The 18,046-nt window shown below is 45.6% G+C and overlaps 1 protein-coding gene across 1 annotated transcript; it reads left to right on the forward strand.

The window, feature by feature from the left end:
* The first annotated feature begins 5,804 nt into the window (after positions 1-5,804).
* On the forward strand, positions 5,805-16,259 carry LOC119372337 (trissin receptor). Its single transcript, XM_037642810.2, has 4 exons — positions 5,805-6,011; positions 11,962-12,152; positions 13,860-14,254; positions 15,615-16,259. Exons 1-4 carry the CDS (start codon positions 5,822-5,824, stop codon positions 16,192-16,194), a joined length of 1,356 nt encoding a protein of 451 aa, XP_037498738.1. The 5' UTR covers positions 5,805-5,821; the 3' UTR covers positions 16,195-16,259.
* Positions 16,260-18,046: the final 1,787 nt, after the last annotated feature.

The following is an 18,046-nucleotide window of genomic DNA, read 5'->3' on the forward strand; positions in this document are numbered from 1 at the left end:
CAGACGCTCGCGCTCGCGTGCTCCATTGCTAAGCAGATGCGCGCGTTCCTTGCGTTTTCACCTCTGACGCTGAGGAAGAGCATTCGGAGAGGTGGACAGGCGAACCGACGAACGCGTTCGCCGTAGACTCCTGCGCATGGTCCATGCTCGTGCACAACTACAACGCCACCATACGTGTGCGCAGGGTTCCCCATGAGAGGGGGCGAGGGTTCATCGTAGCGTCCCTCCCCCCTATTAAGTCATTGTACGAGTTAGATTTTGCGCCCCCCCCCCCCCTCTTAGGTTACTAGGGGGGCCGTTGTATGGGGCAGATCTTGCTCCCCCCCTTCTTAGGTGACTAGCAACTCATTCAGTTCATTCTAAGACTACCGTGGGTGAACCACGGAAATTAAATACACCAGAAGAAGAGCGTGGATACAATGCTCGACGAAAGGAACAAATTCGTCTTGCTTAAAATGTTCGCGGAAACAATCACGGTCTGCCACAGCGGCCACAAAGCGATTATCACTACCATTACTCTAAAGTAATAATAAAACATATGCCCCCATCAGCATGAGTGGTGTTTGATGAAGCTTCTTTGTCCAACCACCTTCACAGCGTCGATTGGATCTTGAGTAGCGATGCAAAAATCATATTTTAGATTACTATCTTCATGTTTTTCTTGTTTATATTTCCTGAGATTAATTTTTAAAAAGTGTCGAAACTGAAATAGCCACCATGAACACGACACCCGCCTCCTCATTCTCCGCTCATTCTCATTCTATGCTCAAGAACAACAAAGCAGGATATTTCTCCAATGCTGCTCATTATCAAGCGAGCGACCCTGCGGCAACGTAAGAGCCTGTCGCCCTAGTAAGCTCTAGCGCAGTTTCTTTTAGAGCTTGGCAATTTTCTCTTGGTGTTACGCCCCACGCAAAATGAGATGGGGACGTCTACGTACTGTATTCAGAGGCCCACACAAGCCACCAGTTCTCTAGAAGATGAAGACAGCGTGTGCATTGGAAGGAAAAAAGTTCCCGTCGTGAGCATGAAGGTGTCTGCTGAGGTATCCCATCTCATTAAAGACATTCTTGTCCGGCATCGGCCGATAGTGACAGAACTTTTCGTTTATTTTACTGCTTTCTTTATTTCAGTTGTCTTTGTCACCTAACAGGATCGAGATCTAGGCCCTGTTAGCGAAAGACAAAACTAGCAAAAAAAAAATATGGAGGACACTTGAGCTTCGCCTTCAAGAGAAGAACGCTGTAACTTAACTGGGCCCCGTTCGAGCAGCCTTCTCATTCATCTTCCATGCTTCGATTATTGGTAGACATCTCAACCGTGGCGCGAGGTAAGAAACTTATGTACGCGTGACACAGCCATCTTAAAGTATCCTAGAGTGTCTACTGCAAGTAAAATTGCGTAGTGCCCATGCGCCAAAATTCATCATTCTGCGAATTAGCAAAGTAGCCACTACGCGCCCAAACGCACACCTACGCAGCTGCACGCTTTGTTGATGCTTCTCTTGGTGATCGCTTTGTAATGGTTGGGCCTTTAAACCAACCACTCGCGGCGCAATTCACATGGTGGGACGCCTGGCGTGATTCTACGCTTCTGCCACGCAATATTACACTTGTAATAGTTCATGGCACTGCATAACACCTGTGTAAGTTTTCTTTTTTTTTTTTCCGAAGCGGTTTCAATCACTTGCGTGGCTCTGTGATACATAACGCCTGCTTGCCACGCATAAGCCCTGGGTTCGATTCCGGCTCAGACCCATGATTTTTTTAGCATTTGCATCGATCGCAACGGACAATGCTGATTTTTCTCACGCAACCACCGATTACGGAATTTCCGCGAAATGAAGTCTTTAATGCTATCGCGTTAAAGCACAGCGAACGTAAGCGATGACGCCGGCCTCGTTCCACCTTTCTACTGCTTGTGTGAGTTAAATTCCTCGCTGTTTGTAATCTTTTGATTCACGGGCTGCTTTTATAATAACATCGCAAAAACCTCCCGGACAAGTGATGGTTTCTAGCCTTCCTCGACTGCTTTGGTGCTCCAGTAGGTGATTTGATGCCGACTCGCTATGTGCATTCTCTTGAAAATTGTGTCATGGTTATCAACGTATAATGTTTAGCCCGTATCAGACTGTCTTTTTACCAATTCTGTACAAAATCGAATTCTAAGAAAATGGAGCCGGGGTGCGTATTATGTAAACCACGCCTACGGCGCGCTACATCTGAACCACACGTCGAGCGCTTACGCAACATTTTGGGTGTCATGAACAGAGAACAAAACACATGATAACGGTTAAGCTTAACCAGACATTCGAGACAATTATCCGCTTCTCTCCAGATGAAAATGTGAGTAGGCAGTTGTTCTCGACGTGGTAGAGATTAAGGCATTTGGCAATAAGCTCCGAGAGGAGTAAACAGCGACAGCACAGGCATGGTTGGTTTGTAGGGTTTAATGTCCCAAGGCGACTCAAGCTATGAGAGACGCTGTAATGGAAGGATCCGGTCAATTTCGACCCCCCGGAGTTCTTTAACGTGCACCGAAAACTGTGCAGGCAACAGCGACCGCCAGAGGTGGCTGGCGTATCTATCTATTCGCCATCACAGAGCGCTCATCTGCGGTCACTCAGTAGATTACACATATACTCGTCCATTGGGCAAGTCTTCCCGCTGGCTAAACTCGTGTACCTGGAATTAGTCATTACGGATATCGGAGGCGTGTGTCAGTACTCGCCCGTCTAACGCAGGTTCGAAAAGGTGAAGCTGCCTTTACGGAATCCTAATTACTGTATATCCATTTTCTAGGTGGTCGATGAACACAGACCTACGTGCATTCTCATCAAAGCTTAACCTTAATAATCTAACGGTATCGGCTAGATTGCAGTTCCCCGGGGTGGGGGGCTTCAACCACACTTTATGTATGTGCTCATGGGTGCGTTTGTAAGAGTACAAGTATATATAGTCTAGTAGTACTCACTGTTTGGCTAGTTGGTGCATGTCTGAAACCAATAGTCAACTTCGCGCCAAAAACATGACCACAAGGAAATACGAAGGAACATAGACAGGATGAGCGCACGTCATGTCTATGTGTGCCTTCGTGTTTCCTTGTGGTCGTGTTTTTGGCGCGAAGTTGACTCTTGATTCCATATGTATATATACACACGAGAAATTGAAGAATCGTTTGAATCCTCCCTCCTGCCCCCCCCCCCCCTCGCCCCTTGCTATGGAAGTGTCCCCGGGAACGTCCCCACTGAAGCCGTAAGGCCAAATATTTACATTGACAATAAGTAGCGCGGACAGCGCTGACCACGTTGATGTCAATGTTTAGCCTCGCAGTGCAGGTATACCTGCACTGCGACGTCAGTGCTCGGTCCTTATATATAAGGACTCAGCAGTGACGTCATCACAGACGACATTGCACTGCCAGCGCAACGTAAGGCTGTGCTTACTTACCAGTACATCTTTTTACTTCTAGCAACATAACGGAAACTGCGAATGGCAAGACGAAATAGCCTCTGTGACGTCATGAGAGCACTCGCAATACGCAGAACTGCACCACGTTTCGCACCATGACAATTTCGCAAGCAATTAAATGCGAAGCATTTCTTAGCGAACCTTTGGCACTTTGAGCGTTTCTATCTATCTATCTATCTATCTATCTATCTATCTATCTATCTATCTATCTATCTATCTATCTATCTATCTATCTATCTATCTATCTATCTATCTATCTATCTATCTATCTATCTATCTATCTATCTATCTATCTATCTATCTATCTATCTATCTATCTATCTATCTATCTATCTATCTATCTATCTATCTATCTATCTATCTATCTATCTATCTATCTATCTATCTATCTATCTATCTATCTATCTATCTATCTATCTATCCGCAACAGTGTGTAAAATTGGGCTAGTTGGTTTAACTTCATTGTCCAGCGCCTGTCCTGTGTAGTCCTCCTTCTCGTGGCTTCGTCTTTTTGCGCTGTTTAAACAATGAAATATCTATCCGCCTACGTCTGGGGGTGCTCTCATAATCGCCTCCTTAACTTGGTGTAGACCAAGACTGGCATGGGAGGGTAAGAGGATTTCACGAATATGACCGTCGGGTCAGGACATGAATAACATGAAAATCCTGTCGCGTACATCATCAAACCATTTCTTCCAGACACGCGTGGCACATACCCGTTTACCACGGGCCGCGGTGTACGGATATGCGCCACAGGTGATTGACAGTTTATAGCTACCGATGGACGGCGACAACGGACATTAGTAACTTAAATGCGAGAGCGTCAAGAAAAACCGACATCGGCAGCGTTGACCCGACGAATGGAAAGAATAAAAATTAGAATCACAGCAGGAATCGAACCCAAGCATTCTGCGTGGCAGTCAGGTATTCTACCGCAGAGCCACGCCAGGTCTATAAACTGGTTTGGAAAAACAGCCTATGCAGGCGTAATATCGGTGCAACGTCAGTTGTCGTTGTGGTGCTGGCTATCTAATTTTACAAGAAAGCAATAAACACTACATATGTACTTCTACGATACAGGTGTCATATCAGGTTAACGTCTGTGGTTCCAGTGTTGGCTCCGCTTTTATAGCAGTCAAATAACCATTACATGTGTATTCCTATCACTCGGCAAGCTATACTGAAGCACTGCTCGGCCCCGGATGCATACATTAACGAAAGTTACGTATGATATTCACATGATTCCACCATAAAGTGCATTTAGTTTCTACAGTACTGACGTATGTGCTCTAACGTGAGGGCTGATGTTACGTCACACCGTAAGTTACCCCATAAACGCCAGTGTTGTCGACGTGCCTGGTAGGCTCACGATGTGCACACAGCTACTACACTTACAAAATCAGGTCTATCCACATCGTAACGCTTGGCTCAAAGCCATAAAATACAGTACTCGCTGGCTGCTTCGCATGAAACCGATTCCCAAAACACGTGGGATCTGCCGAACGTTCTTTTGCCTGATATAAATTCCGCCTGTTTACGGCATTTCAATATCATAGTATGCAGCGCGAAAAAATATTGGGAGTGGGCGAGATAAAGACAGGAGGAGAAGGGTACTGAAGACAACTACAACGTCCAGTTTGCTGTCCTACTGTGGTGGTAAGGGAATAGAAAGAGGCAAATAGACAGCCGCACGTGCGCACGGAAACGCGGCCATGGTCACTACAACGGGTTACTAAGCGCGGTGTTTCTGAAGAACTGTCATAGTGAATACCTTTATGTGCCACCGACAATGACCAGGCTTCAAGAATTTTTATCTGAGAAAACATTCCGTTAGAACCAAGTGGGGGGAGGGGGGTACCGTTGTCTCAAAGTGAGCTGTTGAAAGAATCACGTTGCAGTAGCACTCGTTTCGCTAGTTAGTATGGCCGGTTAATATTCGTAGAAATATCGCTATACTAGGCAATAAACAGAAGGAGAAGTTAAGACGACACTTATGAATATGCCCCGTCTTTCACTTCTATAGTTTGTTTCATTTTATTAGCACCATACTAGACAATCAGTGTTGTGATTTGAGCGCGTCGGCACGTCACCGCGATGGCATTCAATGTAGCCCAACGGACACAGGGGAAGATGTGTTTTCTGGGCTTTACGTGTATATAGATGTTTTCCATTCCTTGGTGGTGAAGGAGCATGAACATGTATTCAGGATGATAAGCCCGTAAAACTTCATCGTTATTCAGTCATAACCTTGACGATATGTTATGGCCGTGAGAGTGGGATATGATTGCTCCGGCTTCCTTGCGGTAATACCTGTAATTATTATCCTTCAGGTACCGTGCCCATCCTATGTAATGGCTGCCCCGGAGGACGCCAATGACAGCAGCACATTGGACGAATTGGGTGCGGCCGGAAATGGGTCGGCCACTTCCGCTTCCGGCGTGTGGGCGTCCTCAGAAGCTGACGAGGATATCTTCCAAAGGATGGACGTCCGCGTCAGCCTCATCTTGGCGTACTCCATCGTGTTTTGTTGCTGCTTCTTCGGTGAGCACGCAGTTTTCTAACATAGCTACAAACTTGCCTGTTCGGAAAGGTTTAACGTAACTGCGTTTTACTTCAGGGAAAGGCAATTTTGTATGCAACGCTACACAGCATAAACCTATATTCCAATGCCTTTCAACGCTGCGCCTGGTGTCTGCCTGCTGGACGTGATAAGCGAAGAACTGATCAGTTATTTCAGCGCTTTTCAAATAGTATGCATGAGAAGCTCCAGCTTCAGAATGCTAATCGCTGAAATGTTCAAGAACGGAACTGTCCGCATCGGTGGTACAGTGGTTACGGTGCTCGGCTACCGACCCCAAGGTCGCGGGTTCGAGCCCGGCCGTGGCGGTCGCATTTCGATGATGTCGAAATGCTAGAGGCCCGTGTACTGTGCGATGTCAGCGTACGTTAACGAACACCAGAGCCCTCCACTAAGTCGTGCCTCATAATCATATCGTGGTTTCGGCGATAGAAGCGATATGGAGGAAAAAAAGAAACTCCGGCGCACTTAAGTTTCGTTTAATGGAAGGAATAAGGCGCAAGCTTGACGAACACAAGAAGTGACATGGACGAACGCCTACTAACAACTGATTTTATTCGAAGAAAACGGGAATACATATAGGCTCACATTTTGACAGCGATAATCACATGGTGTTCTTAAGAGATACAAGTTGTACGTGATTACGTACTTTTAACAAAAATGGAAATGTGATCAATTACACGTGGTGTATAAGGCCAAAGTAACATGAATATGAAACAGAAATATTGTAAGGATTACAGCAACAAAATTCATAAACAGAAAGTTTATTAATTTACAACAGTTCTATCTCAGTTCCACGTTAGTTCAATTCGAGGATCGAGTGCACATTCAAAGAAAGGGCATCTGTATAGGGTACTGTGCAGCCCCAGTGCTGAGCAGTATTTTCCTCTCTGCAGTTGATGGTATTTTAGATAGAATGTTTGACAAAAGGAAGGTACTTAAAGTATATAGGTACGTTGACAATTGTCTAATAGTGTTAAATAAACAGGATCCATCAGAACATCCAGGCACTGTACAAGAAATTTTGGAAGTGTTTAGAGAGAATTGTCACGGGTCGGAATACACTTACGAACTACCAGAAATCAGTAAGTTACAATTGTTAGACCTAGAACTATACTTGGAAATAGAAGAGGTGCACTGGATGTACAACTCCGAGCCCAAAAAGAGTTCTTGTCTTAGCAGTCAGCGCACTCTAAGACCGTTAAAGGAGGCATCGCCACAGCGGCATTGGAGTCCGCTATCAAAAAATCATGTAAACATTGTATGCAAAGCAGTTTTCAACACCAGATTGAACGACTACAAAAAGCAAGCTATCCTCACACAGTCCTTACAGCAATAGTAGAGTCCTTGCTCCAGAAAATCAAAGGTAAAAAGACAAGAACAAACACACCAGAAGGATACCGGAGTGTTAGACCAGTAGTACTATACTACTCTCACCGCGTAGCTCACAACCTGAAAAAGTCGCCAATAAATACAAGGTTCCGGTAGTGTTTTCAGCCCCTTTACACTTACTTTCATGTGCCCTAGGATTAACAACCGGAAAGAAAACAAGAAGACCTGTGGAACCCAGCACGCAAGACCATTTGTCACGTGCAAGGAAATGTGGTATATCAGATCCCGCTGACATGCAATAAAATTTACAAAGGACAAACGGGGCGCTGTTCAAAGGAACGGTTGAGAGAACATGAGTGTTTACTTGACAAAGGGACCGGGTCCAATTTAGCAATCCAGTGTAAAGCCTGCGGATGCGTTCCTCGTTTAAAGGAAACCTTGGTTTTGGGTAGGAGCTCGAGACAACATCGCACGCGAGCTCAAAGAAGCCTTGTGTATCAAAAGAAAGGGCCTACACTGCGTCAGCGAACCATCATAAATGTTATACGAATGCGAAATGTCCTTTTTCGAAGCACTAGGTTGAAATAACTTCTCGCATTATGTGGAATACCGACCGCGCGTGACCGAGAAACGGGAGAATGTTCTGTTTACTGGGTGGTACTGAGTTATCTGTTTGAACATTTTGTTGCTTTAATTGTTACATTTCTGTTTCACATCCATGTTCCTCTGGCCTTGTACACCACGTGTCATTGATCACATTTTCATTTTTCTTAAAGATACGTCATCACGTATAACCTTTATCGTTTTTAAGAACACCATGTGATTAACGCTGTCGAAAGGTGAGCCTGTATGTATTCCCGGTTTATACGAATAATATCAGTTAGTAGGCGTTCGTCCACGTTACTTCTTCTGTTCGCCACGTTTGCGCCTTATTCCTTCCCTTAAACATGCACCAACTAGCCCAACAAAAAGTTCTACATAAGTTTCGTTGCGCGGTAAAAAAAAAACCAAGCTGGTCAAAACACATCCGCGGTCTCTCAATAGGATGTGCCTCAATTATACCGTGGTTTTACATGCACAACCCCCAGAAGAAAAACTTCTTTCAAACTGACGCTTCTGCAGTTCAGACAACATTTCCATACTTTCGAATTTGTTGAAATAAAAATGAAGGAGTTGTCGCCATTTCTCGGCGACGGCCGCTCCTTTCCACACGGTTGTTAGGATAAAAAAATAAGAAGAATATATATACATATCTACAGTCCTGTTGTTAATGATTTCAAAAGTCCTTATTTGAACACAGCACACATTCAAGGCGATTCCCACTTTCCATGTAGTTCCCCCATAGACTCATTTTTTTTAAGTGAGCCTTCATATTAACGTCATTTTTCACGGCACGGCGGATGCTGAACTTCGAGCTTCGAAAGACCTGGTGAAATAAATTTGTCGGGCAGCCCATTTGTTTCTAAAATGTGCCAACACGCGCTTACTTTAAAAGTGGTCGCATTTACCATCTGCCATTTTGCTTATCTATATACTTGCTTATCGTCCACTCGATAAGCAAGTATAGAAGCAGATGAGATGCTTCAGCGACACAGTCCTTCCGTGCGTGAAAGTGGTTGCATGTTTGCTCAATTGGGGCGCCTAACTCTACATTTACGAAGCGCCAGAAAAAAAGAAAAGATATCGGGGTAACCGCACAAAGTGATTGATCGAGAATGCTGATACAGTACGGGATGAATCGTGAGCGGCCGCGTATCCCAAGTAGATGCAAAATCGCTGATCGCCCTCAACCGGTTGAGTTATGCTCGCTGAATAACGCATATAGCAGGCTCGACACGATTTTCCGAAGCTGCAATTTAAAATAAGTAAATCATGTTTGCTGCACCACTGGGTATTAGGAAGTGCGAGTCTAGGTTACGAAGCACGGTCATTATGCAGACGAAAGAACCCACGTCGACTTAATCAAAATTCGAGACGTGCTAAGGCACGCATTGAATTTACGGTCGTATTTGATACCGCTTGCGAGGTGTCAATTCACGCAGGCACTTTTCCCCTCTCTTTCGTTCCTAACAACCAAAAAGATAAAAGGAACTTATCGTCATGGGAGCTATGAGATTTCTTCAAAGACGGTCTTCTTCATCCGCTACCGTGCAATCACGTTCTTTTTTCTTAGACCTAGAGGGAGAAATGAACTCAATTTCACGATTGCATCACTTTGCGCATTTTTTTTGCGTAATGCCGCTTCAATAAAACATTCACCCCAACTGGGGCATCACCCACGCAGAGACCGCTCAGCTAGCGCTCTATAGTGTAGCGAATTTGCCAGGTATGAACTTTCCGGTAGAGCGGTCCCAGGCGACGTACGAAGTCCCGGCTGCGAGATATCAGATGCATAAACACGTGGCTTCTTTCGTGAGATATTCACTTCTTTCATTCGCTTACATTATACGAAGGAGTGCCGCACAGCCGAGATCATTGCGCGACAGGTGGCATGAACTTGCATAATGATTTTCTACGAGGTACTTGTCGATGCACTCTTCGTCATAGTGTTTCACCCCTAGAGGCGAATGGGAAAAGAGAGACATGAAGTGCCTACTTTCTGTCGCTGTTTTGCTTTACCTTTTACTTGAGGTTTTTTTTTTATTTCGATGAGGGCTCCCTTACGGTAAGAAAAGAAATAAAGAAAACTCACAGGGTATCCCTTATGCATTCACCTAAGACGACTCGAAGGTGAAAGCCATCTTTTTTTTCTCAGTCGATGTATTGATCTTTCCCCGCCTACCTCCAATAGCTTTCTGTACGTAACGGGGTTTTATTTATTTATTTATTTATTTATTTATTTATTTATTTATTTATTTATTTATTTATTTATTTATTTATTTATTTAAAGTACCTGCAGCGCCCGAAGGCATTATTGCAGGAGGGAATACACAGGCTAACATATGCTTATATAAATGGATAACTATGAAAACAAGATCAACAACAAAAAAAGTATCGGAGGCGTTGCAAGCTTTCTGCCCCCCCCCCCCCCTGGCTTGATCGGCCCACCTTTGACCAAGCGACGATGTCACGTGACGACGTCATCATGTGAGGTCACGTTATGTGACATCATGATGACGTCACAGTGCCGTCACTGTGACGTCCCAAATTCTGCCGATATGTGACGTCATGATGGAGTCCAATAATGACGTCATCATGGGATGATTAAATTTTTTTTTGCCTCACCCGTGCTGGCGCCGCCGACGATCAGCTTTCGCGTTTGATGAGGCATCTAAGGCTTTGGCCTTTAAATTTATATATAAGTATGCAGCCTTTCACCGTAGCGGTCACTGCGGAGGCCACATCTGAATATTGTCCCGCAGACGTGTTGCGTGCCTGTCAAGTTCCCTATGGTTGAGCCTATTTCCACCCCAACAGCTTGGGGTCACGTGACCTTAGCAGAGACGGCACGTGGTTGTCGATCCTGGTTCTGGCAGTAGCGATGCTGGCAAAATGGCGAGAACCGCAGAGCGGCGCGGCGTAGGTTACCGGCCCCCACAGTGACACGGGCCAACCACCGACACCGGTAAAATAGCGTTACTGAGGAAGCGTCAGCCATAACGTCGCCTTTTATTCAAATTGCACGGCTGTGGTATGACATCATACGTGCCGTTTCTGTTCAGGTCACGTGACCCCAAGCTGCTGACGTGCAAATGGACTCGCCCGTCTATTACACGCTGTTGAAAATTGAGGTTTAAGTTGAATCCTCACTTCCTTGGGAATACCTTTTAAAATCTTTTGGGGCAGTTATGAACTCTGTATTTTAATTAGTGACTGCATGAATATGTGTTACCAATGGATGGAAACATAGTCGAGTTATGAAATGTGTATTATAATTAGTGACTGCATGAATATGTGTTACCAGTGGATGGAAACACAGTCGTGTTATGAACTCTGTATTTTAATTAGTGACTGCATGAATATGTGTTACCAATGGATAGAAACACAGTCGTGTGATGAACTGTGTATTATTATTAGTGACTGCATGAATATGTGTTACCAATGGATAGAAACACAGTCGTGTTATGAACTGTGTAATATTATTAGTGACTGCATGAATATGTGTTACCAATGGATGGAAACACAGTCCAGTTATGAACTGTGTATTATAATTAGTGACTGCATGAATATGTGTTACCAGTGGATGGAAACACAGTCGTGTTATGAACTCTGTATTTTAATTAGTGACTGCATGAATATGTGTTACCAGTGGATAGAAACATAGTCGAGTTATGAACTGTGTATTGTAATTAGTGACTGCATGAATCCGTGTTAGCAAGGTATGGAAACGCCATCGAGAAAGGCAGAGAGTTAGATGTAGCGACGAAATTAAGAAGTCTGCAGGCATAAAATGGAATCAGCTCGCACAGGATTGGGTAAACTGGAGGTCATTGGGAGAGGTCTTGGTCCTGCAGAGAACCTAAATAGGCTTAATATGATGACGATGAAGATTGTGTGATCGTCATTTGTCTGCTCAGACTATCCTGAGTGCTATTTCATCTTCCTTTTACTTCCTCCACCTCTCAACTCCTCATCGCACAGGCAACCTGCTCGTCGTACTGGTGGTCGTGGTACACCGGCGCATGCGCACCATCACCAACTTCTTCCTCACCAACTTGGCAGTGGCCGATCTTTGCGTCGGTCTGTTCTGCGTCTACCAGAACATGTCCGTCTACCTGATGGGAGAGTGGCCTTTCGGTGACTTCCTCTGCCGCATGTACTTCTTCGTTCAGGTATGCGACACGCCGCGGCTATCTACTGGATATTAATTAGCGCAATTCGTGCGAACCAATATGAGCTACGCAATTTCCCCACAACCATATGCGTAAAACTACTTTCATAAACTGCTTAGACAGAGTCCGATATTTCCATAATTACTGTACACATTTCCTGGTCCACAACATGCAGACAGTAATTATATCACACAGGCATGCTGCCATAAAGAAAAAAAGGTAGCATGCATCCAGAAATACAAGGTCAGAAGTTTATTACCTGCCTACCTACCTACAGTTATTTATCTAAACAAAATGATCCATTCTCTGGTGTCATCAATGTTATAAATCTCGTTTCAATATTATTTCAGAAACTTTTGTCAATGCCCCACATTAAATTATTGCACTATTCTTCAACTGATTTTTTCTCTTCCCTTAAAGGGGCCATGACACAGTCGCCCAAATATTTGCGATTTTCAGCGAAAACTAGAAGTAGAGGGTCTATTATGCCTATACGGATTTCAAAAGTGGGCCGTAAAAGACTATTTCAGTGCAAAACAAGACTTAGAAGTCGCCGGCTGTAAAGCCCGCCCACCGCCGGCGACCGCCATTTTGCTATGGCGCGTGTGACGTCACGTGCAACACGGAACGGAGCCGTCGTCTTCTAGCAAAGTTTCAGCCCATGCAAATCGTTCAAATCTGTGCCAAGCTGAAGAAAGCTCAAATATCTCGATATCACGTGCAGTTGACCCTGGAACAATATCGTTCGCTGCAATGCAGAGGCTTGCACAGCTAGCTGCTTGTTACGTCACGGCTCGCCAGTGCACCAGTGTTGCCTGACTCTCGGGCCGCTCGGGTGTTTATAAATATATTCGATTATAAATTAAGTGCTCGACCGAATGCGCTAAAACTTCGCCAGCTTATTTATGAATGCGCAAGAATTAATCCACATAACACAGATTATGATGGAAAATTGGGTGTCATGGCCCCTTTAAAGGATCGCCGAATTGCATGTTCTTTACTAATATTGCTCAAATTCACGCTTTTATTTCACGAAGAGCATAAAAAATGGGACATGTATAAGAAGGCCGTCTTGTAGGTCAAAAAGGTCACAAGGTCTTCTATGCGCTTGCCTAGCACGACTCGAAGGCGAAAGTCATCTCTACTTCTTCTCAGTCGATGTATTGATACTTTACCGCCTGCCTCCGAAAGCTTTCTGCATCTAACATGGTTTTGCATTGCTTCCAAGATCGGAGGTGTTGCAAACTTTCTGTGCCTCATCTGCTTCTGCACTGCATCCGTGATCGGCCCACTTTTGACGAAGTGATGACGTCATCACGTGACGTCACAAATTTTGAGGAGTTTTGACGTCGTGATGTTGTTACATGGTGACTTCGTCACGTAATGATTTTTTGCACCACCCGTGTTAGCGCCAGCGGTCAATTTTCGCATTCCACGAGGTTTTTGCCTTAATAAACTTGTGCTCCCCACCCACTTCTTTTTGAACAAGCTTAGAAGACCTGGCGCCTAACCAGCGGCTATTTAATTCGCAATGTCCATCGCACTGATGCACTGTCCATCAATTCTATTACGAACCAAACAGCGTACGTAAGCGACCATGGACACAGAAAGGCAACACACAACAGCGCTGTGCCTTGGTCGTTTAGCACACTATTTGATCCATGCTGTTTCCCCAACAATATTGTCCATCACTTGCCCCGTGCGCAGGCCCTGAGCTACACGGCGTCCGTGGGCATTCTGACGGTGATCTGCGTCGAGCGCTACATCGCCATCGTGCATCCCATGTGGAGTAAGCACGTGATCACCATACGCCGCCTGCGCATCGTGGTCCTCTCCGTGTGGCTCGTGAGCGCCGGCTTCTGCAGCCCCCGGCTTGTGATGTGCGGTACGGCCGAGGTGCCCTCGCACGACGAGCCCGGTCGCACCATCCACATCTGCATCATGCGCCGCTTCCTGTACGACTCGCGAACCTACGACGTGCTCAACTTCGTGGTGTGCTTCTTCGTGCCTCTGGCCATCATGAGCGTCATGTACTCCATCATCGGCCTCCAGCTGTGGCGAAGCAGCGTCCCCACCGGCTACTCCTGCAGTGGCCCGCGAAGGTGAGGGGGATCACGTAGTTGTGGCGGTGAAGTACCCGGGGCACAAGCTGGTACAGATAAAAACTACGGTGCAGATAAAAACTATTTATTGGGTGAATTGGGGAAATGAAACATACACGTTGTACACTGATAGCGGCGATCACAGTCGTCAGCCATCGGTAATCTAATCTTCAGTAAGGCGGGTCGGTATTCATACACGTCGCATCGAAGATTGCAGCGTTATCGATGGTGACCGCGTTGGTTCCAGAATAAACTATTGTTCTCGTTGTGCGTGCGATCGTATCGGAAGATTCTAAGATAATCGGGAACGTTTCAAGGAATTCCGGCGCAAGGCAGTCTTACACATGTGAAGAGCCGTTGACATAAAAAATAAAAAAGATGCGTGTGTGGCAATATGTGACATGAACAGGTGGTCGCAATTCACTTTACACAAAGGGACCTTCTGGATATCCTTGTCTCGTTCAATGTATTGTGAAAGAATGGAAATCTGACTGACTGACCAATTGATTGATTGATTGATTGATTGATTGATTGATTGATTGATTGATTGATTGATTGATTGATTGATTGATTGAATCAGGGCGCTTTGTTGAGCTAGTTGGTTCATTACTTCAGGAATATAGGTATGGTACTAAAAGGACGGGGACGAAGTGAAGACACGAACACGGGTGCCACAGTAAAAGCCCTGTGACACCGCGCTTATTTTGAAACGAGGTGGCTGCAAATAATTGGTGTAGCCTAAGGTGAGGTGCAGAGGTGTGAGGCAACAGATGGTATAGCTAATGTTTCTATCAGGAACTTTCTGTAGGTGTGCGTGTGCGTCGCTCACTCAATTCTTACACCTTTTGTACGTGCGTATATTGCATACACACGTAACCACATCTTCCGGGTGTTTCAGAAAATGCATACGAGAAGCTTATAAAATACGGCAGACCAGATATTTGCACACATTTTGTGGAATTGCCTTGGTCACAGTGGCACGCACTTAATGGGTCGGCGTGATGTTTGGATCAGTCATCAACACAAATAGTCTAACTATTAAGCCATAACAGAGAGGTGCTCAGACCTAATGGTAGAATGTAAATTCTTTATGCAGGGAATACATACCTCCTTGCGACGCTGGCGACGCTGTTGTTTTCTGCAGACTTATGAAATCCGGCTAAACTGACAGACTGAATGATGAGCAAGCATCGTTATCATGTGGAGATTTTTCTGGTTTCGTTGCTGCAACTGTTCGCGCTTGCCAGAATAGCCGCTTGATAACGGCACTAGTGCTATACATAGACCACGTAGACAGGTACCTTACTTAATTGTATCATACAAATTTTCGCTTCTAATTTCACGCTATTGGTTGTTTCAGGGCCACGTTAGAGATGCTCCCGCTGGAGAGGGCGAACTCAAGTTCCGCGACAGCGTGTCGGGAGAACCTTCTCGAGAACAACGCAGCCTGCAACAGTCCGCGAGGAATGGCCAAGAAATTCCGGCACACGGGCCACAAGAAGCACTGCTTCCCCGTCGGCGCCAGCAGTCAAGTTCACCAGCACTACCAGCAGCAAGCTGCCGCGACGGTGCTCCGAGCCCGACGCAAAGTCATACGCCTTCTGGTAGCCGTGGTACTCGGCTTCGCCGTGTGCAACCTGCCTTTCCACGCTCGCAAGTTCTACCAGTATTGGTCGTCCAACTACGAGGGCGCGTCGCGGTCCGCGGTCAGCCTGACGATCGCCACGACGCTTGTTCTGTACATGAACTCGTTCATAAACCCGATACTCTACGCCTTCCTGTCGGACAACTTCCGGCGCAGCATGAAGGATGTGCTGATGTGTCGCTCGAGGCGGAAGGTGCGTCGCTTGTCTTCGAACCGTTCCAACGGCAAGACGACCGCATCATCCGTCTTCCAGCACCAGGAGAACACGGTCGTGCACACCAACGGCTTCGTCTGAGAAAGGCTGCGTTTCGCCGTAGTTGCCCTGTGACTTGTGCCACGCTGATGAGGTTGCTGCGTGAACGCAAACTGGCGTCGCCTGGTAACCCCAACCGGATGTGCTCTACGGGCTGCGTTCGGATACGTGGCTTAAAGGGGTGCCGTACACTACACAGAAGCGTCGCAGTCGGCAGCAGCCGACAATCGCAGCTGAAGAGGTGGGTGTCTGTATAAATCACACTATGGTGTCGATGAGACGTAAGATAACTCCAGATGTCCCGAGAATAATCTCTTACACGCCATCCCTGTTCAGCGCTAAACAGATAGAAAAAGTAGAGCCTCTGGAAGGTTGACATTCCAGTTTTTTTGTGCGAGAGGCGGGAAGCTATAATGCTGGGACGCAAGACGAATTAAGAAATGTAGCGACAGGGATCACGTTAAATGGCAGAACAACGAGTTTTACTCAAGTCTAAAATGCTTGGTATGTGTATCCCTTGTTGGCGTTACGACGTGGGAAACAAAAGTTGCTGAAGCACTGTGCTAGAGCAGCGTTAAACTGAAGGTATATATTTTTATGACTTCTGAAATAAATATTCCGTACAACACACAGAGATGCAGCGGATGATTTGTTTGCTACGTCAATCTCTCCACTATAACTGACTTTTCAGATAATTGCTAAAGAATGCAAGACGCCTATTTAGACACCCAAGACGCAAAAAAAAAAAAAAACGTTTGCGATTTAGCATAACAGTGACCTTATTAGAAGTTTGTTTTTCTCATGCCTCAAGACAACGGTTTCTTTCTCTGTAAGTTTTTTGACAGGCACATTGATTTCGCTTATTCAAGCCGTGCTTTCTATATTATGTGCCTTTATAAGCATAGACAAAGCCTGTCCTTGGCGAATCACAAATGTAGTGTTGTGTTTTTGTAGGTCTCTGCGCTCGGGCTATACGTAAACACCAGGGAGCCCTCTTCGTCTCAACTGCTTCATACGCTGGCCAGCAACTACGACGAAACGGTGTTCAAGTCTTTTTCAACGTTAAACTTGTCCGCGAATCCAGAACTGAACAAGTCCTCGACCGTTGTGCCGTGCGGCCTGCTTGGAGGATCGCCACTGCGATACTCATTGCGAAATGCTCCGAAGGCGAAGCCTGTCATAAACTCTACGCCATTTCTACAAACCCTCGACTGTGTAAATTCCTGCCTTGTGCTTCAGGAAATGAGGAAAAACTATTTCGTATCCTGTGAGCACTTGTTGACCTGAAAATTTCTACTGCGCCACCGGTTGGTTTGCCAGCCGTTCTAATTTAAGGGAAATGTGTGTAGTGTGAACTCCTACCGTGTGTTCTGTCGAGTACACTGTTTAATATTTATGGCACATATGGTGCGTCAGCGTTACCTGTCCACTTCCGCTGCCCTAAACGTCCGTTATACTTCTGAACTACTTTTTCTTTTCGTTCAAGCCTGTTCATGATGTACCTCCTAGGGTAAGATTGTAAATGAGCCGGGGAACCTGCGCCTACTTTTCAGACAGCCTCTAAACGCCGCGCTGCGTTTAATCCGAAGCCATTCCACTCGAGAACCAATTAGAAGTTCATCGCAATAGGTATACTGAGTGACTACAGAAGAAAGTTGATAATACTTTTAATGCTAGTACAAAACTTCACAAAACAACCTTTTTTTATGTTGGACAAATCATAGCATCCTGTGCACCTAAACAAAATAAACAGGTGGACTAGAGTATCGAATAACACAAAATATACACCACCACGGCGACATACTGCCGCTTGTGGGCTTTCTTACGCTCACGTTCATTTCACAATATTATTGGTTCTAGACATTCATACTGTTCGAGTGCACTGGAAAGTGAT

This window comes from Rhipicephalus sanguineus, chromosome 10 (assembly GCF_013339695.2).
Source record: "Rhipicephalus sanguineus isolate Rsan-2018 chromosome 10, BIME_Rsan_1.4, whole genome shotgun sequence".
In the NCBI taxonomy this organism is placed as follows: Eukaryota; Metazoa; Arthropoda; class Arachnida; order Ixodida; family Ixodidae; genus Rhipicephalus; species Rhipicephalus sanguineus.

What these genes read in the sequence shown, in the direction of transcription:
- LOC119372337 (XM_037642810.2), top strand. Translation starts at nt 5,822, where the DNA reads ATGGCTGCCCCGGAGGACGCCAATGACAGCAGCACATTGGACGAATTG. An exon ending in GCATGTACTTCTTCGTTCAG is followed by an intron (nt 12,153 to 13,859) that starts GTATGCGACACG and finishes CCCCGTGCGCAG; the next exon opens with GCCCTGAGCTACACGGCGTC. An exon ending in TCCTGCAGTGGCCCGCGAAG is followed by an intron (nt 14,255 to 15,614) that starts GTGAGGGGGATC and finishes TGGTTGTTTCAG; the next exon opens with GGCCACGTTAGAGATGCTCC.